The sequence below is a fragment of the Haplochromis burtoni genome, unplaced genomic scaffold, assembly GCF_018398535.1.
Source record: "Haplochromis burtoni strain Fernald_Lab_line unplaced genomic scaffold, NCSU_Asbu1 Contig_66, whole genome shotgun sequence".
In the NCBI taxonomy this organism is placed as follows: domain Eukaryota; kingdom Metazoa; phylum Chordata; class Actinopteri; order Cichliformes; family Cichlidae; genus Haplochromis; species Haplochromis burtoni.
Window position 1 is genome coordinate 108,954 of NW_024582427.1, and position 24,972 is coordinate 133,925.

The following is a 24,972-nucleotide window of genomic DNA, read 5'->3' on the forward strand; positions in this document are numbered from 1 at the left end:
TGTTTTGCATTTAACATAAATTGCCTAAAAGGTGTAGCCATGCTTTTCCCACTGTTTTCTACACTTCCCGTTTCCTGTCTATCCAAATTTCAAATTAAAAACTTTTGACATTTATGAAAATAAATAATAGAAATACAATTTTCATGGCTACATATTTGTACACCCCATGTTTCTGTAAGTATAATATAATTATATTCCATAATAGTATATGCTAACTTTTGATGATTTTGCAGTGATATCTTTTAGCTACTGAACTGTTTTTTCCCTTATTTTTTCCTCGTATGTGTACTTTGATCCCATTGCAAAATAAATAAACTCAATTCCAGTGACCTCACCAAAAACTCCATTCGTCCTCCTCGTGTCGTGCAGCTGACACACCACAGGTGACATGATTCGTTTTTACAGACCACACTGAGATTAAAAAGACATTCACAGTCTTAAATTTGATTTCATCCTCTGTTTGTGGGTCTGCTTGTTCATTCATCCACTTTGAATAAATGGACCCGGCTAATTTTCCCTCTGAAGGCTCGCCTGCTCTTTGCCTCATCAGTGTCTTCTTCGCAGGAGGAAGAGAAAAGGAGAAGGTGGCATTGCTGGGAGTGACAGATTACTGGTCGAGAGGAGTGACCCATTTAATAAGGTCAGTCACATGATGGCAACACCATAAGCCTGTTGGTCACTCCAGTGGTGACCAGCCTGCTCACTGAGGAGTTATGTGTGAAGATGAATTAATAGCATTTAGGCCACTATGTTACCAGAGACACTTATGAGGGTTTCAGTTTTAACTAAACACACAAAGAAAAGGTCAAATAAAAGTAAGAGCCTCCAAAAATAATCTGTGGTGTAGTTACATATGAAGATGCTTAAGATAGCAATTCGATTATTTTAAAGAGCACGAGAAGTGCTCTCTCTGTCTCTCTGTCGCTCTGTCTGATCATCTCTTTGTCAGCCCTTTCTCAAGGTTACTTTAGTTCAATGGGAGTGTCTTATTTGGACCACGTGATCCTGATGCAAAGTTACTCTGTGTCAAAGCTGTGCTCAGCTGCAGGGATGGCGTGATGTACCAAATGATACCCCCCTAGAAATAAATCAATATATAAAATAAATAAATAAATAAATAAATAAACACTGGGAGAAAAAAGATATAAGCTTTAGCTGAATTTATTTAATCGGGAAATTAAAAAATGTGAATGACCGAAATGCATCATGCAGATGCAGCTTTAGACACTTGCGTAGTTATTTTGCGACAAATGAAAGAAGCAGCTGACCACTTAATGCGTATGAGCATGCAGCGAGAACGGATAGTTCATCCCCAATAACCTTGGTGTCGATCGGATCTTCCCGCACGACCTACAAGCCCCTCATATTCAGCAGGGGAGTCTGCCATTGCGCAGCAGCCAACTGGGTGAAGGTGGGAAATCCACTAAGAGCGAGGATGCTTCTATAGGGAGTCGGGGTTTATTTCCTCAGTCAACATTTTCAGTTTTTTCAGGCGAAATTTACGCTGCTGGAAATCGCCATCCCCTGCCCGGCTCCCCCACTGTGGTCTGTCTCAGTTATATTGTCAACCCCCCCACCCCTCCTCCTCTCTGCCTCCTTAATCTCCCAGATTGTCGGCGACTTGCTGCAGTCGATGCTGCAGTTCTGAACCGCTCCTGCGCCGGGACAGCTGACTCAATGAGAAAGACATGCTCGCATTCGTTTTGGTCTCTGGGTCTCTCTGGATTATATTAGGTGAGTCGTGAATGCCTCTTTGTCATTTTGATTCATTTGAACGATTTAGCGTCGCTGGGCTGGAGGCCAAGAAAAAAAGCGGATGCACCTGCCGCGCAGCGGGCCGAGGCGCATTCGTGTCTCATTCATTACCGGCTTTTTTATTTTTCCGAGGCTGTGCTTGAATATTTCAGTTTTTACAGACGACACTGCAAGAATCTTTAGTCGCGATCCATTGCTGCATTTGGCGGTTTGCCTGCACCGCAGGACGCGGGTGACATTTTTTCATTTTCTCAGGCTACACGTGTGTTAAGTCAGCCCGGGGGCAGGCGTTAGCATTTTACCCTAGCGGGCTCTAGCTCCAAGGAAGCGCAGGGCTCGGATTTCTGGTCAAGAACTCCGAGATTAACAGGCCAACATCATCGAGGGATGCATTCAGGTGGGCATTAGCTACCTCTAATCAGGTATGGAGTGGGATGGACGACTGGTTGCCATGCGGCTGGGTCCGCGCGGCTGTTCCGGGTATCAGGGTTTTAATGTAAAAGTGTGTGCTTTGCGCTTAAATCCAACTATTAAAGACAAGGCTGGAAGCTGGAAGAGATGAAAGGGGTACATTTAAGGTTGGACCGCCGCTAAGGTCGTATGACATTGTGCGTAGAACCCGGACACACGTCATTTAAACCCCCACCCCACCCCCTGTTAGCTCACGTCTCCCAACAGCCGGCCATTCACACCCTCGCGTCTGCTGTGCGCCTCTACTTCAACCTCGCTTTCAATAATCTCATATCAAACACATCAGATGGGCAGAAAGCCGGTTTTAAAAGTCATCATTTCGCCCATGATGTCGTCCGCCATGCTTCCGTGATGGAGGATGAGGGGATGAGGAAGGATGAAGACCGATGACGCGCTTCAAGTGGCTGCCGCTGATTGGACGGAGCTGTCCATGAGCGAGCAGTGCTGAAATCCTGCGGCCTACCGGCAAACTACCGGGCACGGCGTGCTCGCTTTCACCAACACGACCCCCACCCTGGTTTTACGCACCGATTCTTAGGGGTGTTGGAGCTGAGCAGAGACACCATTGCTTGACATCCGAATAAATAATATCAAAATAAATAAAGTACTTAAAAAAACATCAGTTTCGAGCTGTGATGTTAAAAACTGAGGGATTCTCATATGATGAAAGAAACTGCAGGTAGTGAAGGCTGTTTGTTTGTTTGTTATTAAAGGATTGTGGCGGTAGATTATGTGCCAGCTCGGTAGGTTTAATGGCAAATAGGCGGAGGTTATTAATCCTCCAAAGAACAGGTCGCACCGCAGCGACGAACATGTGGTAACAGCTGGCGTTTTGACTGGTGCGCATTAATATTCCATGTTGCAGTTACAGGTTTGAATGTGCTTTGTACGCAATCACTTGGAGTCTGTGATCCAAATTTAAGATGAAATGAATTGTTCGCTTGAAAATAAAGATCCCCTGGGAGCACTCAATGCACCTCTCACCTGTCACCACATCCCAACGCCCTGCTGCTCCTTAGAATAAATAATGCATTTTAATCAACAGCTAGTGCAGCCCTACACATGGTGTAAGCCTATTCTTTTTCCTCCCTTAATATTTAATTAAATAGATAGGGGCGGTTTCACCCCGCCCTTTGCCAAGAAACAGCCAATGGTGTTTTAGTATCCAAGCAGAGCAGCTCCTCTGTTTAACGTAACACAAGCCTTGTGCACACCAGGGGACTGCTGACTTGTAATTGGATGACTATCCAGTACATCATCATGCTCTTTTTTTTTTTATTCACACCGAGAATCTTTTTCCTCTTAAATTAGAAACTACAACATGAAGGAAGTTGCACTGTGAAAATGCTGAAATGAAATTCCTCTAATTAAAGAAGAACTGCATGACTGGGCAATATTATAAGACAAATCTTGAGGGTTAAGTAATTCCTGCTGTGCAATAATAACTGCTTGTTACTGACCACTTTCACTGAATCCTAGGAGTGAGGAGAATTCCAGGAAAGGTCATTTTATTTGGAGCGGTGGGTGGAAATTTGCTAACAAGCATGACCTTATATAGTGGTGCATAGAAGATATATTAAACAAATGCAACACCTTAAGTACATATCCCCGAAGACAGTAATAATAAAATTAGGCAGTCTGGGTGTTCTCAGGGCCATATGTCAGCATGGATTTTTGCTGTTTCAGCAGTCTGTGCACACTCTTCCACATATTGTGGGATGATGGGTGATGGTTCAGTATTAAGTGCTGTGCAGCTGTCTGCCTCCCTCTTTCTCATATACATTTGTTTTTTTAAGTGGTGCAGTACTGTACCGTACTCTAAAATGCTCCATCTTTGTTGACTGGATATTGCCTGTCATGAGCCTTAAACGAATCAACTCCCTTTCTGATTAAAGACTTTAAAAACATTTGTGAGCATCTACAGCTGCATGCTGGTCAGTAAGAAAGTGTTCTTAAACAAAATAACAGCCATTTAGAACATGTTTTAGAATATACCTATGTTTCCTCGTTCCTCTAAAACTGTATGTGTGCAAGGAGAACACCCTCTCTAAAAAGGAGTGAAGGTGGTTGTCTTTGCCTGGAGTTCACAGACTGTAAAATAAGGCTGTAAAAACACAACACTATGCATGTACACTGTGGTTAACACTTTTGCAAAAGTGTTGTTTTGGGGGGTTTTCATCTTTCTGGAAGAAGTTTCAGTTAAAAGGTGTTGCTCTATTTTTTAAAAATCATATATATACACACACAGACACACAGTGACTTGCTAATGATCCTACCCCTCCAGCTTGAGATCTAAAAGTCTGCTTTCTCTCTCACTTTGATAGTCAAATTAAACTGTGAGCAGCATCAGTTGATGTGTGTGTGTGTGATTTGTTTAAATGCGCACAGGTTTCTTTGCATATAGGTGGGTACGCGTGTGTGTATTGTTTGACACTATTCCAGGCCAGTGTGTGTGTGTCATTTCCACTTACTGAAGGAGGAGTTGAGTCTGCATGTTTAGGCAGCGAGAGCCAGAAAGAGAGACACACACACATACACACACACACACACACACACAGCATCAGGGAGGAGGGGTGGGTGGGTGTGGTGAGAGTGTGCAGCGTCTGTTGAGCTGAGGGTGGTGTGATACGGAAGCCAGCCAGGCTCAAACGAGGCCAAAACGCTTCTCGCTTCCCTCCTCTTGCTTGCCTCAGCTTAATCTGGCTGTTGGCACTGGCAAGGTAATCACTAGTTTGCACCGGGCAATGTGATATCCGCCCGGTACCCCTTGACACACATCACCTGCACACACACCCACCTACACAGACACACATCACACCTCACCGGCTGCCTGGCTTCCCCGACGCCTTTGTAAGTGCCGCTGACTAGACCACATCTGCTTTTAGATCTGCTGCCTGCTTTGTTTGCTCGATATTTCTCTTTTTTATTACAGTGCTGCATTTTTTTAACATATTCTGTATATGTTGTAAATTCCAGTCCCTTCTGCTCAGTATATCCATATTACTTATTTATTCTGCACCTTATATCTTTAAATGTTCTTGCATGAGCAATACTTGCTCTACCCCTCCTTGACTGAGATGCAGGAGTGGGGGAAAGGATCATTCTTCTGCACCGGATATTACAGCATCTCTGCAAGTATTCCTTATTGAGCATGACAGAAAAAAGTTGTGGTTTAAGTCATGAGGTGTGGGCAGAAAGAGATATGAATGAGTGGCTAAAAGAGAGTGACTTTAAGCAAGGGTAGGTGGTGTTCTGGGATGATTAAGCACTGATGAATTGTTTTTATTTATTTATTTTTAAAGAAAAAAAAAGAAAAGCATGAGCAAGAAGAGCGATACCGTGCACTGACGCGAGTGACACTACAAAGAGAAGGAGGGGAATTTGAAGAATAAGAGAAAGCTGAGCAGGATGTCTTTAAATAGAATACTGTAGTGAGGTTACTGCTGGTCATCTGTCTCTGTGCTAATAGGTTGTAATCTCACCACGTTGGACTCTAATCATTGGTGATGTCCCTCGGATGGGCCGATGGGGCGGGACTTAGGGACGAAGGGTTGTGTTTCCTTCACTTTAAGCCTCAGAGGTCAAAGGAAGTCTAACTGACCCATTCACTTCCCCTGATCACTGCATAGATTGCTGTGCCCCTGCACCAAAATCTTTGCTAAGTGAAATCTTCCTGAGACAGGAAGGGAAGGAACCTCTGGGGCTGAGGTGGTACGATAAGGAGCCAACGTTTCATGCAATTTCACTAATCTAACTGGTTAAATAAAGCAGCAGAACTCCTTCGCATTTCTGTTTTCCGTCTCTATTTAAGGGAACTCTTTAAAGAAACTATGCGAGGGAGGCTGCAGTTGCGAATCCCCTTTGCTCCATGTAATTCATCTTCAAATCAGTGAATCGCAGTTCCGTTCATTTTTTTTTTTTTTGCTTAAAAATGTGTACTTCAGTATATCCAAGTGAGTACATATGTATGAAAAATTACAATGTTTATTTTTGTAACCCAGCTGTTCACGCGCAGCATGTGCACTAGACGTTTTGTAACAGATACGTTGCAGTCAGTGTTATCTTCTTTCAGTTTTCTGACTGTGCACATCTGTCAGGCTTGCAGCCAAGTGTATGTCTGCTCATGTCTACTCATTTTCTTTTTCCTCCAAGCATATTTTTTCACACTCTCTATTCAATCTGTTTTACCTCGTGAATTAGGGCGCTTGCCTCGCTTTCTCACTTTAGGTCAGATTGCAGGGTCGATCACTGGTACAGATCTGAAGTCCTGTGTTTTAAAAATGACATATGGTCACTTGATGGTTATTGAATCTGTTTCATATGGAAAATCCCAAGAAGTCATCAACAAAATGCTGAGAAAACCAGAGAAAATAGAAGGCACATGTATATCATAAGCTCTGCAACCATTTACAGCAGTGGGACACTTTGCTCAGCTTTTTGTTATACAGTATTACCCGATTATAAAACTCAGAAACAGCTACACTATCTCCACGACTGTTGGAAGCTCAGCCATAGCTTTACAGCATCTCAGTTGCAATAAACCCTTATCACTATTTTATTGCAGACATCTGTCCACAGACTTCCCTTGCAGTGGCTCAGGAGAATGAAGGTTTTTGCAACCTGCTAACTGTAAGATTCAAATGACAATGCTTGTCAAGCAGCCTGAGCTGTAAATGCAACAGAGTTGCATTTACTTCCTTGGGTTTTTGAGGGTGCAATGTGTTTGCCATTGTACAAATTAAACAGAGAGGCCTTTGAGTTCATATGCTGATGCTGAAGGTCACTGCTGTTGCTGATGGGGTCTCTGCTGACCTGCTGTTCTCCTGTCACGACAGCTGAAGCAACACTCTTTGTAGGACGCAGCGGGGAGGAACTTAATGGCTTGTATGGGGATGTGTTTATTTGTGTGTCTATATGTGTGTAAGTGTGTAGGGAGCAGGTGGTTTGGTGGTGTTTCATTGAGGTTACCACAGGACATCGTATAGCGAAGACTTGACCCTTTATATAAAAGTATCATGCAAACCAAAGTGCACAGCCTGATCTTAACTACGGAAAATTATTTTAAAATGTAATTTTGCTACTAAGATTAAATGCTTCTGGACCTCGTAGCTGTCAGAAGAGTGCTTCTCTTCCACCATTTGGAAAAGTGTACCAATAATTCACCTGGAGTGAAGGATGCTGCTTGTTATCTGGATAAAAACTGAAGAAGACAGCATGTATTGAAGGAGCCTCCTGAATGACTGGCTGCCCAAGTTTATTGTATAAGGACTTGTTAGACCGCTTGCTGCCTCTCAAACCTTTTCTGTTGCTCTGTAGTCTGGTATCACTTTAAATTATCCGATATTGTCATGAAAACTTACAAATAAAGTTTTTGTAGGACAGTTTTCAGCTTTAAAGATGTCCTGCTATACTTTGTTTTTATTGTCTCTTTCATATTGTGAGAAAACTGGAATTTTTTTTCATTGGCAGTTAAACAGGAATATACAGAAGAGAGCAGCATATAATAAAGCAAGAAATAACAATGGCCAATTAAATGTTTGCATCTTTGCTTGAGGCCAATTAGATATCCGACAGGTTGTGAGTCACCTGCAACTGTCGAGCTATTTGAGGACAAGATGACGTGGCATGATAACATGTGTGTACTAAAGCATTCGTTGCTTTGCTTAAAGTCTGCATGAGTGGCCTCAGTAAACAGATGCCAACAGTGGGTGTCCGTAAATGATAAGCAGATGTGGATTATTTGCAGATGTAGCCTACCCCCCTTGTTTTCAAATCCTTGCTTGACTCATCTTGCTATTAACAGTATTTTTAAACCTGCACCAGACAAAATAACCTTGATAATCTTTAAGCGCCTTCTAGTTTAAGTGGACTAAGATGGAACTGCACCTCTTTAAGCTTCAACTAGCCTGTAACTCGAGACTTTTCCTCATCGTAAGTCTTTTTAGATCTGATGTGTAGAAGAGTAAAATGAAATCTGATAAAGAATGTTAATTTTAGATTTATGAAGTCATATTTTTTGTAATATTCACCCACCCTCAGTATTCCCAGTTCTGTCTAGTCTTCTTTATTGTCTCCAGATTGAGACGGCGCGTATCTGTGCGTCTGTATTTCTGCATCACTGATCCCAAAAAGTTGATTCTGTTCATCTGGACGTAGCATTTTGTAGTGGGAGAAGTGTTTCTTCGCTCTTCCAAGTGACTACTTCAGTCTCAGGCTACACCTACAGGCCAGTGACCCCTCTTTCAATGATGAGGATGTACACATCCTGGACAGGGAGGAACGCCGGTTTGAGCAGGGAATCAAGGAGGGCTTTTACATGAAAAGGGAAAAGACCATCTCTGAATCGCAGAGTAGGCCTAAGGGTATTTCTTTCGCCATCTTACAAGGCTGTGATTGCTTATCAGTGGTCATGGCAATTTGCATATTAATGATCAAGAAACTCAACTCACAGCCCATTATTCATCACTGGTGCTAGTTTCAGTCATTATGCAAATATACTGTTTAAAAAGTTGGGGAAACCTGCAGTTAGCTGAGACCGAAGAAGACGACATCTGCACAGTGATGCTTTTATAACCAGCCACTCTCTCTTTTCTGCCTCCTTTATTCCAGCTAGCTGCACAGTGGTGTCAGTGGGTTATGAAGTCTGTCTATATTTAGAGCAGGTCGAATGCTGTTCCCCCTCCGCTGCCTCTCTTTGGAAACGCCACTCCACCAATCCACTGCGACTCTTCGCTGCAGCCAAGCCACATTAGTCACAGGACACAAAACAATTCATTCGTGATACAGCCGCAGTTTGATCTAATTACTGCCTTGGCGGTCTATAAATGTTTACAGAGGTCTTCTGGACTTTGGTTTCAAAATCTGTCAACAAGACACAACAGACACATCTCAGTCCCCCAGATGTTGTTTAACATTCATTAAATTTCAACCAGATTTGGACCAGCTTGAAACTTCCAGCCTTCATTTAAATTACAGAAGAAAGAAATCAGACTGTTTCATAATGAAATGTTTGGCTCTGTACTTTGTGATTTAGAGGTGCTGGCAGACATAAGTTACATTTTTCTGTCTGTTTCCCACCCCCCAGTGAAGCTCAGAGTAATGCTTAACAGATATGAATGGTGTCAGTGTGCACATGTAGTTCTTAGGAAGAAGATAAATAAGAGTATTTCCCAAAATATATTCCCCTAATGGTTAATCTTTACCCAAACATAAAGAAAAACCTTCTTTCTTTTTGACATGTAAGTATTTATTTTATAATTTTACCTCCATATCTAATGATTTTTAACTTTTAAAATCTTCTGTCTGTCTTGATTTTTCAATCAACTTTTACCGTCTTCATTAAGATCCAGTCTTACTGAATCCAGCTGCACACAACAGGCAGCTCAGTGGCTCTGGACATTTAATTATAGAATTAGCTCTGACAATCTAACTGCTTTAGTATCCACATAAATGCGAGCAATCAGTGCAGTGTGATTTAGAGCCATTATGAAGTGGCAGCTTTTACTTATTGTGCTAAACTTTTCCCGGTAGTTGAGCTGCTTTAATTTCCCCCTCATTATTACTGGAACACTTCAGATTTTAAAAAAGGCCAACAGAAAGAGAGAAAATATCTGAGAAGTGCGGCAGAAAAAAGAGAACTACGGACAACTGCGTTATTACAGGGCCGATACTGTTTTCAGACATGAGAGGGATGCTGCGGTTTCTCACTTACAGGTGATAGTTTCTGTGTGAGCAGAAACTGGACTCAATTTAGAGGACTCAAGCCAAAAAAATAAAAAATAAAAATGGGATGGCAGTGTCAGAAGAGATGAAGACATTGCGCACCAGGCCTGAATTAAAGCAGAGAAAGTGATGAGTACCAGCTTACTGTATCTTAACGTGCTGTCATATGTCAGTGGGGCTTTACAAATGACTGTAGCAACTGACTGCCGTTAGCATCAGGGTGTCGGTGTGTTTTTGCGGTTGTATCAACTGAAAAATGATACTGTAGGGTGAAAGTGTGGTCACGGGGTTGTAATAATATCTGTGAGCATGTATTCATATATAGCAAGACTGAAAAGGTCGAGTTTGTGATGACTTTGTGACAGTAAAGTATATCATTTAAACTTTGAGTAGCAATACAGCTGCATGCATGACCCTGGATGAAGTGTATTTTGAATTTAAGCTTCGTAAGAGAAACTTATGAGTGCAGGAAGCAGTGCACATGTTTCTTTACGTTAACACACGCAGCACCTGTTTCTCCATCTTCCAGGCTAATCAAGCTTTAAGCAGCTGAAGACTATTTTACACTTACACACTGTCAGTTGAGGAGACTCACAACGGGTATTAGGTGTTACTTTTGAAATTTTGACTGTCAGTTTTGTTTTCCGTCATCGGCCTTTTGAAATGATTGCAGCCAGCGTGACTCATCGGGTGCAACACCTATAGATGATATCTCTTTGATGGGAATTTAGCAACCCAATGGAAATGTGCATTATGCAAACACTAAGTGGATATTTGGCTGATTCACACTTTTTTTTTCTTACGTTTAAATTTGCAGAAATAGATAAAAGATTAATTGCTTCATAATCTGGACTGTGTACCCTCCAGTGTAGAAGGTTTTTAAAATGCACTCTCAAGTCAGGCTATTCAGGGGATACAATAAGCCCATTATTTACTTTTCTCCCTTTGTATTTTAACTATTTTGGATAAATAGAAAAAGATGGTAGTTGTTTTATGTCTTCTAAAGTCAGCTAATTTTTGGAAAGTTTTTAAAGCATCATGTGGGTTCATGTGATTCCGCCTCACTTTAGTAGTTTAGTGCACAGAATAGTGGTTCCGCTCTAAAATGACAGGTGAATGAGGAAGTCAGCGTTCCCATGACCTGATGTATTTATACTTACCAGCTTCATTGTCTGTTGGTGTTTGTGTCTGTGCATGCATGTCGGGAGAGAGACATGCATGAGAGTGAGAGACAGACAGACAGTGAGACGAGACAGGAAGTGTCTGATTGGCTGTTAATTGTAGCACTGCCCCGACAGTTCATTAGATCAGATGGTGCTGTCTCTGACTCATGTCCTAGGAGAGGGAAGGAAACCCCCTCCCCACTCAGCACTACAGCCAGCCGCCCCCTTGGATAAATTATGTATTTCTTGATATGTGTGTGTGTGTGTGTGTATGACTGTGCAACTATTCCACTACAGTTTAACCGCTGTCCTTTCTAGTCATCAGTATAGATAATCTCTCCTGGCCTTCTTTTACAGTAAAAATGAGAAATGTGGGGGTGAGACCCCTCAAACACCAGCTTTTGAGTATAAATTAAGTGTTTCAGGTCATTTCGCTTCGGTGAAGGAGTAGCGAGGTCAAATATGCCCACGTATAGCCACAAAAACCTGTCATAAAGTGATGGAAACAAGTCTGAGAAATTAGTGGGAGGGATTAATTTTCTAGTTGTGTTTTAAATGTCTCAGTCTTCATCTTAGGAAGCTGGTTCACATGTGAAGTTGTTAAAGAGCTTACATGATCACATCCTGAGCAAGGCTTTCTTTTCAGTGGCATGAAATGTGAACTGTTATGTGAAATATGAAAAAGTCTAGAAGTAGCACTCAATAAAAATTTGTATAGTTTCATGCGTGTTTGAGAAGCTGTGATTCACAAGACCTTGATTTAATCTGAAAGATAAATACTCCTGTTTGGTTTTAGGTAACTGAATAGATATTATATAGAGATTCGTTAACAAACTGGCATTTGACCTCACATTAAGCCCGAGAGTATACTTTTAATGTTCTAAAAAAGACCATAGAGACATGGAGAAGACGAATAAGAAGCAAACAAACCAATTTTTTTAAAAGAAAATTCAGATTTAGCTTCACAGCTTGACTGTGGAAGTGAAAGATTAAGTATTTTACACCTCTTTAATTTTTATGCTTATTGCTGCAGACTACTAACAGCTACCAGACAGTGGTTTTGTCTGCTTTAACCCTTCTTCCTTTTTTCCTTGAAGCGCAGACATTCTGTGTGGAAAGTGCACATGTGGGTTTTCCTCACATGCAATGAAAAAAAAAAAGCATAAGTGCCATCCCTTGGTTTAAAAAAAACTAAAGAATAGGCTTGCACATATTAGTATATGTAACAAGTAGATACTGCAGTCAGTGGCGGTTTATCTATAAGCAGCGTTAACTGCTGACATCATTATAAGGACGCAGAAGAAAGAGACTTGAGACAGAGATATGAGGTCATGTTAGTGTATTGTTTGCCTTTTTCAGGCAAGCAACAAGGATTAGTGTCCAAAAATGTGATTATCTGAAAGCAATACACCTGTAAAATCTGATATTGATGGATGAAACAAGCAGAAGTTTTTCATTTATTAGTGAGATTTAGAACGCAATCCATTAAAAAATAAGATTTATGTAGTGTCAGAATATGTGTTATTTATCAGCAGTAGTAGTAAAGCCTCTAAGTTCGTATAAACCTTCACTAGAACACCTGATCCAGCTTTAAGGATTGTTGATTTGTCATATAAACAAAACAATCAGTAGCACTTTATTATATGGCTCATATAATAATATATGATTCCTCTAGGATTACAGGCAATCTCATTGTGTTTTACCTAAAATTTCATGTAATTATATTTAACTGCAAATGCTTCCATGAAGTGAAACACTACTTAAAGTTACAGTATAATTATACCTTTCCTGTGAAATACCAGAAGTTACACACTATTACGCTACTACTTACAATATAATTATTTCTTCATACTTATTTTTATTTAATTATTACTTAATGTATTGACCAGCAAGGATTTGTAGGTAAGTATACATCATAATTTCAGCTAAATAGATTTAAATTACTTTTGATTCCAAGGGAATCAATCCCACCAAACATTGAGTAAAATATTGATTTACCCTCCTCCTTAGCAAGTAGTGTTTAAGAAAAATGAATAATGGTTTGAAAGGCGTTGTAAGAAATCATTAGTAAAAGACTGCCTTGTCCCTTCTGCAGAGCTGAGTTCCACCCTGATGGAGAAGATGCAGGCCCAGGAGATGATGAGTGGCCTGAGGATACCAGAGATGGACGAGCTCGGTCAGTTCTTCCGCTCCCTGCCGACCTCCACGCTTGTGGGCATCGGCGCTCTGACAGCTGTGCTGGCGTACTGGTTAGCCACCAGACCCCGTCCCATCAAACCCCCCTGCAGCCTTCTGCACCAGTCTGAGGAAGTGCCGGTGAGATATTCACAGATCCATAAAAGCGTTAAGTTTTGCATTCCCAAATGCTTTCAGTAACATAAACATGTTTGGACATTCAGTCACAAGTAGTAGATATTTTTCATGTTAGTCTAGTCCTTCACAGTAAAATGGGGTCGATCAGTACTCTCTGTGGATTTTCTTTTGTTTTGTTTTAATGTACTCATGTAGGTCACCTTCAATTGTTAGCAGCCAGTGACGACACTAGGCTTTGTGTCTAACAATAAAGGCTAGTATTTTAGTTTTCTTTGCCCTAGCTTATACCTGTCAGGTTATTCTAAGCATCTGAAGCTCGTTACGACAGATGGCCTTCTGATCTCCTCCTCTTCTTTTCTAATAACAGGCAGTAATGGAAACCACAGTAGTACAAATGTAAGCAAAATCAAACATCGAAAGTAGCCTTTCATGCCTTGTTACTGTAACAGTTTCCATAATATGCCAAAAACTCTCGTACTGTAGCTTTTAGCAGATGTGTGGTTTTTATTGTTTTGATTGAAACACAGTCCTTCACAAGCATACACTACACAACTTCCTGTATTTGGGAAATAGAGAGCTAAAAGACAGAGCAACCAACCAATTCTACTTCTACTTGACTTTTAGTTAATACTGAAGCGCTAAGGGGAAATTGTGCCCTTAGTTTAAACCCTTTTACTGGTTTAAACTAACCACCATACCAGTGAAACCAAACACTAGGTTTTTCACCCATACTTTGCACCACAGGCCTCCGAATACCAGCCTTACCCTGCAGCATCATGTTGTAGTGTAATGTGAAACCTCGAGAGGCTTGTTTTCTCTTTTTTCATATACATATATATATACCTATACGTGACACAAGCCACAGTACAAGCATGTAGTGTACAGTGTGTCTTGAGTCCTGGCTGCCTAATCTGTTCAGTCCTTTCAGGCTAAATGACTCATTTACAAAGTGGAATTTGCATCTACTATTGTTTTCTTTATGGGAATGAGCTCTAGTCATCCAGAATGTGTCTGCAGTCTAAACACAGAGGAAGCTTAGCAGCTCACATATTTTTATAGGCATTTGTTAGCTGACAAAAGAGATGGATTATCTCTTAGAGGAAAAGTTAGACAAATTTCTTCCTAAACTCCTCCACGCTCGGGTATCTATTTGACAGTGTTTTTACAAGGGAGAAAAATTAGATCTTATACCCTCAGAATTTAGAGGGAAGAAAAAGCCATAGAAATGACCGATGGTGTTGCACTGTTTTCTTTGTCTGTCGCTCTTTCTCTGTGCATCAGCACGAAGATGGGGGTCGCAGGTCTATGATGGGTGACCCCTCCAAGCTGCTGACTCATTACCATGATGACGCCAAGACCATGTATGAGGTTTTCCAGAGAGGACTGCATATATCTGGTGGGTAGGATGTGAAGTGGAAACATTTATACACAAAGCTGGAGAGAGCTGGAGCATGCCAACTTTCCACGTTACTGGACTGGCACTTGCAGATTGGCCTTTACATAAAGGTTTTGTGCTCTTAATGACCACTCAAAGTGCTTCAGACTTCAATGTAGCCTCTGTTCCTCTAGAGTTGCTCAGCTTTTCTCATAAAGAGTCATACCTCTTTTTTTCATTCATGTTCTCATGTACATTTTATAAACCACAGGTTTAATAACAAGTAATGCAGATGATAGAAGAGGTTAAAACATGTAATCTCACTAAATACCACTTGTAAAACTGACATGTAGCCATATTAGTGTCATTCATCCCTTTCTGTCTGTACTTGTATTTACTAATCCTGTCTTTCAATCACCCGAAGACTCTTTAAAAAGACTATGAAGAATATGTCCATATACATTTTACAGTGTATAACATAGGCTGTCATAATCTCAGATTTTCACACTGCCCAAAAATCTCCCTATTTATGTGTTGTTAGTATTGTGTTACTTTAAACAAAATAATAATAAAACTAAACACGAGCCGTGACTGTAAAACGTTAATGAAAATTTAAAACCTCAAAGCAGAGCAATGAGCTCTTACAGCTCTCACAATGAAATAGATGTTTTGTTTTGGCACTGTTTTCACATTGATTACAACATAATTTTAAATGATCTAATCTTATTACAATATTAGATTTCCATTTGCCCAATATACAAAACCTGGTTTGGGGTTTTAGCTTTCCAGAGACCCTGATGAAATAAACATCTGTAGCATACTACAGTACAACATAAAGCAGGCTATAAATGTAAGAATGGAAATACAGTTATCTGATCTGAACTCAAACCGTGTTTAAGCTGCCAGACTTGCAGTAAAAATTTCCCACACACGCAAACACACAGAAGTGTGATACAGACAGCACAGTGTGACAGTGCAGTGGTCTGATTGTAAAACCTCCAATCATAGTGTTTCTCTGCTACTGGAGATAAAATGAATCCTGTGGTTGCCAAGGCAATGGCTAGCGTTGCTAACGGTAACAGTGTCAGGGCTCATGGCCAGCAAGTTTAAGACACATAATTGAGTGACTCACAATGCAGAGATATTGCTCAAACCACACCTGCCCCACACTTGTCAGAGTGGGATCTTCGATAATTGGCCAGATCGTACAGCCACAAGAAAATGACATCAGTTGGTCTGAAGTCGAAATGAATTGTTTTAGTCAGTTTGTCTAAGGCAGTGATAGTCAAGCAGTCTGGGTATTTCACAACTATTTCAGAGATTAGAGAATTAGATCGATTTTATTTTGAACATGCAAATGTAACTGAAATAACAAGAGAAAAAAAGCAAAAAACAAAATCATCAAGTTTTCATGTATATATCTATGTCTACAGAATGCCTGTGCTCGAAATTATTTCTGCATTAGAAAGGGTTATTTTCACCTTGGTGTGAGCCTGAGGTGTTTAAATTACTATTAGATTTAAAAACCTTAATGATGTTTATGTCCAGTCACATAAGTTAATCATTTTGTTTGTCTCCTTTCTGCGTCCAACAGGTGATGGACCTTGCTTAGGCTCACGACTCCCCAACCAACCTTACAAATGGATGTCCTATAAGGAGGTTCGTGCCATTCAGGGGACATGTTTTTTCCCTGTAACAACAACAGCTGGGAGGAGAATAAAACAGGGTGACCCCTCAAAGGGGAAAAGTACCAAATCCTTATGCTACAAAATGCTTCCAGACTTCTGATAAAGCAACATTTATAGGAACTATTTTATACATTATAGCTGCTCAAGCATGATTTTCCGCACCTCACACTTCTGATGCCAGACATAATCATTACAGTATTTGTAATGGCAGTTGATTGACTACAGTATAAACTGTGCAGACTAGTCTGTCATGTGCCAGTGTATGACTACAGTCAGATGACGTTTGCAGCATTTGCACTGCAGAGACTCTGTAGCACCCACTCTGCCTTAAAACCAAATTTGGTACCATCAAGAGCGCTACTAAATAACTGCAGTCTGCAAACCTTGCTATATATAGATATTGACTGGGCTAAACAACATTTCTACTTTATATGTGCTATAGGCAAGTACTGCTTTAAGTCCAAGAATAGATCCCACACTATGACTTACTTTGTCTGATGTTAACTGGCATTTTTCAGATCAGATCACTATCATGTCTGCCACCCTAAGTTGGCTAAGACGTTAAGAGAAATGATTGATGCTATCCTGCTAGAGCAGACTGACTCTATAACTGCTGTTCACCTTCCATCCTGCAAAATCTGCACAGCACACACGAAAGCTGCAAGCTACTTTGCAGAGGTGCTATTGTTGTTCGTATAAGTTGCTGAATAAGAATATTACTCTTCAACACAGCTAAAGACTTTGTCCCTGGAGGTGAGGTTTCAATTCACATACTTAATGTAGACACACAGAAACAATGTAAAAATACAAGTATGATTATATTCGGAAGACCTGAAATGCAGAGTACATCATTGGCAGGGGTGTAAGGTGTGATTGGCCACCGATGTGAAATAGCTCACCACTTCAAAAGCAGCACGTCCCTTTATTGATTTCTTATACTCTGACTGCTTGCTAACCGGATACACAGCTTTAAACTTTATATATATATATATATATAATATATATATATAATATAATATATATATTATATAATAATATATATATATATATATAATAATAATATAAATAATATAAAATATTAAATATGAAAAATAACTAAACTATTTTTGTCCCACTTAGTCATGACAGTAACAAAGAAGAATACGGCTGGGAGTTGTGTTTTGGATCTTTGTTTTTTTGCCAGTAAATTTAGATGCAAGGTTACCAGTTAATCAGTTTTTATCCTGCTCATTAATTTCTTTCATAAACAATAAAAAAAAATTACATTACTCTATTTATTCCATGTTTATGTAAGCAGTAGAGACGTTTTTCCACAGCCAGTCCTGTATATTATAAAATTTCAGTCTCCCATCCCGCGTGTTAGTTCCAAGAGCAGGAGATATAATCACTTATGTCATGACTCAGTGATGACTGTGGACCAACATAGATTAAGATAGCTATACAAGGGTATGATATTATTTCTTATAAATATAAAATCAACCAACTGACTGGGGAAAAAAGGGAATATATTAACTACAAAGTCTTGGTCACTTGTATTATACTGGCTGATTTCAGCTGCATCTTCAGGGCCATGTATGAGCACTGGTTTGTATATAATAATTACACTTCCACCGCCTTCTGCGCTTCTATGTGTGTGTGTGTGTGTCTTGGATATGCCAGTGATTGCAGCACAGTTGGCGACACATGTGGAAATAGTTATTAAAAGCAGAATAACTGAAAACTTCCCATCATCCAGTAAAGCAGTTTCAGGTTCCAACAAATCTGTGAGCACAAGACACTGGCACTCTCTTGGAAAGTCACTGAAGTAATGCAGGTAGCTGGAGGGAATTTTCTGTTAAAAGCGATGTCAAAATCTACAATACACATGAGATATACGACACCCTGTTTATCTGTGACATCATCGTATTTTACAAGAGAAAAGTGGGTGGAATTTTTTTTTCTTTTTTTTTCTCATTCACTCCAATTTCCAGGATGGCAGCCAGGCAAATCTGGACTTGTCTTACAGACTCATTGAGAGACTTAAAAAGCACTGTGAATTTTTTTTTTTTCTAGAATGGAAAATAAGGTTTGCCTTAGACCTTTGCTGAAACACGAAATCAAGTGTGTTATTATGTAAGTTTCCACAGCTGTATTAATCCCCATTTACTGTGATGTCTTTCACAATCATGGTAATTTGTAGAATGTGAATCATCAGTATACACAGCAGAATATTGCTTTAAAATCAAAGTGTGTTTCTTAACTCTCTCGAACTAAAGAAAGATGACTAACATAAGGTTGGGTTTCCCTTTTTTCCAAAATTAGAGGTCAGTTTATTTAGCTAAATTGCACAATACTACCAGAAGCTGAGCAAAGTTTTGTTTTCACTTGGAAGATTAGCTCAGGATTTGTATGGTTTTGATCCACTTGGTCCAATCAGTTCTCACTTTTTTTTTCTTCAATTAAATAGGTGACAGCCCGGGCAGAGCATCTGGGCTCAGGCCTTCTGCACCAGGGATGCCAGCCCAATCCGAATCAGTTCATAGGGGTGTTCGCTCAGAACAGACCTGAGGTAACTGGCACTCTTTTTGCTCAATCTTTGTCTAATCTGCGTGTAGCCCTAATTTTAAGTATATGAATTTAAAGTTATTGAGGTTTTCAAGTGCAGGATAAAGTCCGACCTCAGATTGTATTCATTTATTTGTATTTTTGTTCTGTTTGACTGTAGTGGATCATCTCAGAGCTGGCTTGCTACACATATTCGATGGTGGTGGTTCCCCTTTATGACACGCTCGGCCAAGATGCTATAAGGTTCATCATAAACACTGGTAAGAACACAAACATGACAAAGACTGTAATGACTTCACAAGCTTTGAGTAGGAAATGTAAATTTAACAGCTGTCAGTCTGCAGGCTAATAATTGTGGGGCATTGTGAGACATATTAGAACATGTGTGTGTGGATTTTTTAAACAGGAACTCGTATCAGTGTGAGAAGTAGAGCTCCCCTCACTGGTGGCTGACTGCATCTTTGTCACATTCATACACAGTGCTACTTCCTGGATTTAAGCTAATGTGTCATTAAAACATTTGGTAATTGTAACAATTAGTAATTCTGTTGCAAAGGAACAGATGATAGGAATTTCATGTGGTGTAAAAGCTAGTGCTTGAAAAAAGAAAAGAATATATTGGAACAGTAAAATCATAATAACTTTAAAAATAACATATGTATTCAAGATTTTACAGCAACCCAAATGATAGCTCTAAAATCGATTAACGGGATTATTTTTACTTTGAACCCTTGTAAATTCAAGATGTGACCAAATTCCAACTGATTTCCAACTCCACATTTGTTGGTGTTCCTTTTTATTTCTTACTTTGATGATGTTCACACAAGGGAGCGTGTGCTCTTGTGTGCTTGTTTCATTTCAGCTGACATCTCCACAGTCATCTGTGACAAAATGGACAAAGCTCGGGTGCTTTTAGAGAATGTGGAGCGGAAGGAGACCCCCGGCCTGCGAAGAGTCATCCTGATGGACGCCTTTGACTCTGACCTCGTGGAGCAAGGCAAGGGCTGCGGCGTCCATGTGCAGGCCATTAAAGAAGTGGAGGTAAGAGATGTAGGACTCTGGTATGCCTGTGACACGGCACACCATATATATATATATATATATATATATATATATATAGTCTTGGTGTCATTGGTGTCATTAGCTCGTGTCATTAGCTCGTAATAAAACGACATGTTAAACAGATCCTGTACAGCAAAGACAATTTTAACATATGTGTGTTGTTCCTTGCTTTGTCAAAGTGATAAATCATGCAATATATGCAGTACGTGAGCTGCAGAAGGTTAGCGCAGTCTCTGAAAATGTAATCTCATTCTCAGTCTCATGTAGAGCACGCATAACTTTGTTTTGTGTTGTCCTCATCCAGCAGATCTCGTTTGCTAGATGCGTGACAAGAAATGAAAAGGCTGAATGAGTTTGCTGATGATATCAAACACAAACTCAGCAACAAAGCATATAGAAATGCATAAGTGTTGACAGCTATGACCTATAGTTTTAAGTGACTTGATACCAGTATGACCCACATTGATTATTACTTCCTTCTTTTCAGCCATGCACAGCTGCAAATGCTTGGGGCTTATAGCCTAATTGTGGTAACCGCTGCAGGCTCTTTTACAGTGTAGCAACCTGGATTTAGAAAAATCCTCAACAGAACTCAGAAGACATTAGTCCATATTATAGGATATCACAATAAAGCTATAATGTTTAAGAGCATTATACAGTGATTTAAAGTTGCTTTCACATTGTTTCTTTACAGGCCCTGGGTCGAGATCACTACAGAAAGCCTATAGTAAGTAACTATTTCAAAACTTCTAAAATAGTTTCAAAACAACTGGTTTTAGGCATGCTAGTAAAGTTTGTGGACCAAAATGGGTCAAATTCTGAGTTTGGTTTGGTAAAGCTTGTGTCTGTGAAGGTTCTCAGTCATCCAGCTCATCATTGTCTAAGGGGCTTGGAAAGAAAAGCACCTTCTGTAAAAACCTCTGTAAGTTGCTTGAAGACATTTCACCTCTCATCCGAGAAGCTTCTTCAGTTCTAAGGTCAAATGGTGGAGAGTCCCAGATTTAAGCCCAATGAGAGTGTCCCCCCTCTGTGTTTAAAGGTGGTTGTTCACAGTGGACATAGATGGCTTCTTTCACTCCTCTTTGAAACCATCTATCTTCTCTGTCCAAAATGTGAACATTGGTGTCCTCAAAGGAGTGACCTTTGTCCTTTAGATACAGGACAAAGGTCACGTTGAGGTGGATCTTCTATGTTGTGCCTATAAAGCCACCTCGACGGGACAAGATTTGGCAGTCCATCTGCATCTAAAGGCCATCAGAGGCGGTGGTTTACGACATCAACTGTCTGCCATCTATAATCCAGTTTTGAGATCCCTTTCCAGACGCCTTAACGCCCACTCACATCCTGGGCCTTCTGACCTCAGGAACTCACATGATAGGGTGGGACTAGGTTACATAGTGAGTTCATCCGAAACCTTGGCTGATTGTGACCTACACCCGTTTTCACACCTTGGCTCATGTGATTAGGTAGAGGATCATTAGGGGGTCCATTGTCCCTCTTGGGGTGATACTCCCACAGGGCTTAAATCTGGGACTCTCCACCATTTGACCTTAGAACTGAAGAAGCTTCTCGGATGAGAGGTGAAACGTCTTCAAGCAACTTAAAGAAGTCCAGACGCTTTTCTTTCCAAGCTCCTTCAACTTTTGTAAAGCTTGGCGAGCATCACATGATGATTGCGTGCTATGGCCGTATCAGTCCAGTTCACTTCCTTGGTGAGCATGGTGAATATTTTTATCGAAGTCATCGTTAGCCAGTATTCTTAAATGTACAAACATTATGCCAAATTAACACTTTTCCCAATCAAAACAACAAAGATGGCAGCTCACCAGCCTCTGCCAAAGCTGACTAAAAACCTGCGGTGATCAGGAAGTGCTTAAAAAAAAAAAAGAACTTCCAAACAACGTGAATTATTTTAAATCACCTTCTGCATTGCTCGAGCATCTCCATTTATGTAACTTACACAAAACTGAGGCTAAAATGGTAGCAGGATGTCTTATTTTGATTACAAGTGAAGTTCATGCCTGGTTTTAGTACAAAATATCGCATGATCTCCTTTGGATTAACTGCACTTAAGTCTGTCGGTGATTTGTCTAATAATGGGTTATGTTCACATATGAACACAAGAAGACAGCAACCTATTTTTGTTGGATGTATCTGTGTATGTATCATAACAGCTCTGACAGTTTTTCATCTACTTAGTGTTGACAGGTAAAAATTTGAACACTGACACGCAAGCACCAGCCCTCTGGCTAACAGGTATTGACCAGTCAAGCTAGTTTTTGCCTTTTGTTCAAAATTAGAGAGAGTGAGGGCACAACTGGGTTGAGCATGCAAAACAGATGCCGTAAAGGGCTGGGTGCCTGGCTACAAATCCACCCTGAGGGCAATTACCAGGTGCACAAAGGCAAAAAAAAGCCCCCCACCCAAACAAAAAAGGATTAACATATGGAAATGTTTGTTTTCTAGACTCACATACATTGGTTCAGCTTGCTGTTGAGGAAGCTGCTAGAAGTTGATCTCATGACAACCTGCATGTCATCTGACAGTGTTATGTTGTTGTTTTTTTCTTCACAGCCACCATCCCCAGATGACTTGTCTATTGTGTGTTTCACCAGTGGAACCACAGGTAGTAAATGTTTCTGATGTTATAGAAATATCATATGTGTCACATTTGCAGTTTGTGATATAAAAATACTCCATTATTAAGTAAGAAGCACATAGGATTTGTATTCTCATCAAACTGTGTTGGCCAGTGACTCCAGAAGCAGCAGCAGGTCACAGGTAGCGCTTTTTCAAACCTTTCCTGTTAAAAAACAAACAAACAAATAAGGTTCATCTATTTGGACTTATTGCACAGCAGGGAGGTTTATCACACATAAACCACAAGTCTTGTGTTTTCTAAGAGCTTTCTGAGTGCAAAGCATGTGCCACTGCCTGTGGTGAATATGAGGAGTGTGACAGTTCCAACTGGGATCAAGAATGCTTACATTAAAAGCACTCACGGTGCTCGGTGCTGCTTATAAGCTACGCGAATAATAAATATAAAAATAAAACAGTGTTGGCCTTTCAAAATGCCTAAACTAACTAACTTTAGATGCTTTCACATAGTATTGTTTAAACACTTAAAGCGCTAAAATTATTCAAAGCAGTGATGTGTTCAAAGCCTTAAAGAGAAAGGTGTACAGGAGACATGATGCTGGTAAGTTATTAAAGTCAGTCCACAGTGCAGTTTATTGTAACTCGTGTTGTGCAATTTCTATTTACTTTACTTTGAACTGTATCATTTACTGTAAACCCAGGTTCTTCATTGCAGCACAATAATCCAGTAGTGAGAGAATCATTAACCCATTCCCCTCCCCAACCTCCTTCATTACATAAATGTCATGGCTTAGGCCACAATGCTCCGTTTTCAGAAGCTTCACCCCACAGCACCATCGACCACTTAAACCAACAGTAGGAGGGAACAAAAACAGGGTCATGTGAGGACCCACTAGTGTCAGATTGCAAATTGCAGCTCCCACATCCACGGTCTGTTGAAAATCCTGCCTCCTGCTGGCGTTAATGACAAACACATGCAGGCACTCCAGCAGAGGATTCGTTTTCCTCACATCACTCTCCGTTTCTTGAGAATTCCCTCCCGCGCTGTTGCGACATCTAGTCTATACTGAGCGTACAAGATTGCTTACAGCTGTTTGAGTCAGCTGACATCTCAGAAAGAGGAACCTTAGTTTCTAATAACCACTCTTTAAAATTGTGAAGGAAGGACTGGGAATGAGAATAAGATTAAGAGGGCATTACAGTAACAGAGAGTACTGTTTTTTCAGTGCTTATTAGGAAATGCCAAGAGAGGAGGAAAAAAAATAGGAGAAGTTGAGGTTGAAACTGTGATGTAATTATTTCTATATGCTTTAGAAATAAACCATGCAGTTTGCATGGTTTGTGCAGACTGGCATGTGTTTTTGCAATATTCATAATACTGGATTCTGTTTAATAACCTAATGTATAAGGTGCTGTGTTAACACGACTCGTTTCTGGCTTCCAAGTTATAAATAAAATTCTGCTGAACCAGGTCTGTCTTTCCAAGCCGAATTCCTTTGGTGTTCACTTGGATGACTGTGTGCTCCTAGTGAGGAAATGTGTTGTGAAATCTGTTGGGCAATTTCATTATAGGTTTTTTTCCTTCTGTTCAAACAGGAAACCCAAAAGGAGTCATGCTCACCCATGGAAACGTGGTAGCTGATTTCTCAGGCTTCCTTAAAGTAACAGATGTAAGTCACCCTCTCCTCTCTGAACCTATGCTCAGGAAATGTTTTCACACCTATCCCCCAGTCGTTTATGGTCTTTTGCTCAGTGATTCATTAGCCTGGTTGCAATGTGTTCATTTTCTCGTCCACACAAATTCTTGAAAATCCAAGTTTCTGTGTCAAAATAGCATCTTTAACTCATTTGACTGTGTCTCTTGTGTGTCCTGCAGAAAGTAATTTTCCCCAACCAAGATGACTGCCTCATTTCCTTCCTGCCACTGGCTCACATGTTTGAGAGACTTATTGAGGTAAATGTGCCGAACTGTCATCTGCAATCACACTAATGGGATATTATTGAGCTGAAGGATGTTTGTGGGGGAGGAGGAAGGAATTTCCTGTAAGAAGTATGACACTGAAGGTGGGCACTAATTACTGTAGGATTGGAAAAAAGGCAGAAAGAAACCACCCCAACTTTTCCTTCCCTGTCATCAGTTTTGCTTTCCATCTCTACAAAAAAAATTGGCATTCCTGGACTTTATGGCAAGTGAAGGCACGTTACATCATTTCCTAGCCCAGTGAAACACACACACACACACACACACACACACACACACACACACACACACACACACACA

At 40.3% G+C, this 24,972-nt stretch overlaps 1 protein-coding gene across 3 annotated transcripts in view; it reads left to right on the plus strand.

Annotated features, from left to right (window-relative positions):
• Positions 1 to 335: 335 nt before the first annotated feature.
• acsl6 (acyl-CoA synthetase long chain family member 6) overlaps positions 336 to 24,972 on the plus strand; it is a 35,877-nt gene continuing 11,240 nt past the window's right edge. Inside the window, exons 1-12 of one of the 3 annotated variants that reach the window (XM_014333798.2) lie at positions 336 to 383; positions 565 to 640; positions 13,207 to 13,427; positions 14,706 to 14,820; positions 16,394 to 16,458; positions 18,934 to 19,035; positions 19,192 to 19,291; positions 19,894 to 20,072; positions 20,788 to 20,820; positions 22,668 to 22,719; positions 24,288 to 24,361; positions 24,568 to 24,645. In XM_014333798.2, coding sequence (XP_014189284.1) covers positions 13,224 to 13,427; positions 14,706 to 14,820; positions 16,394 to 16,458; positions 18,934 to 19,035; positions 19,192 to 19,291; positions 19,894 to 20,072; positions 20,788 to 20,820; positions 22,668 to 22,719; positions 24,288 to 24,361; positions 24,568 to 24,645 — 1,002 coding nt within the window. In that variant the 5' untranslated portion in view covers positions 336 to 383; positions 565 to 640; positions 13,207 to 13,223. Of the gene's footprint in view, positions 384 to 564; positions 641 to 1,200; positions 1,735 to 4,817; positions 5,077 to 13,206; positions 13,428 to 14,705; positions 14,821 to 16,393; positions 16,459 to 18,933; positions 19,036 to 19,191; positions 19,292 to 19,893; positions 20,073 to 20,787; positions 20,821 to 22,667; positions 22,720 to 24,287; positions 24,362 to 24,567; positions 24,646 to 24,972 lie in introns of those variants that run through there. The other 2 variants (XM_005923081.3, XM_014333799.2) reach the window with 2 other exon arrangements.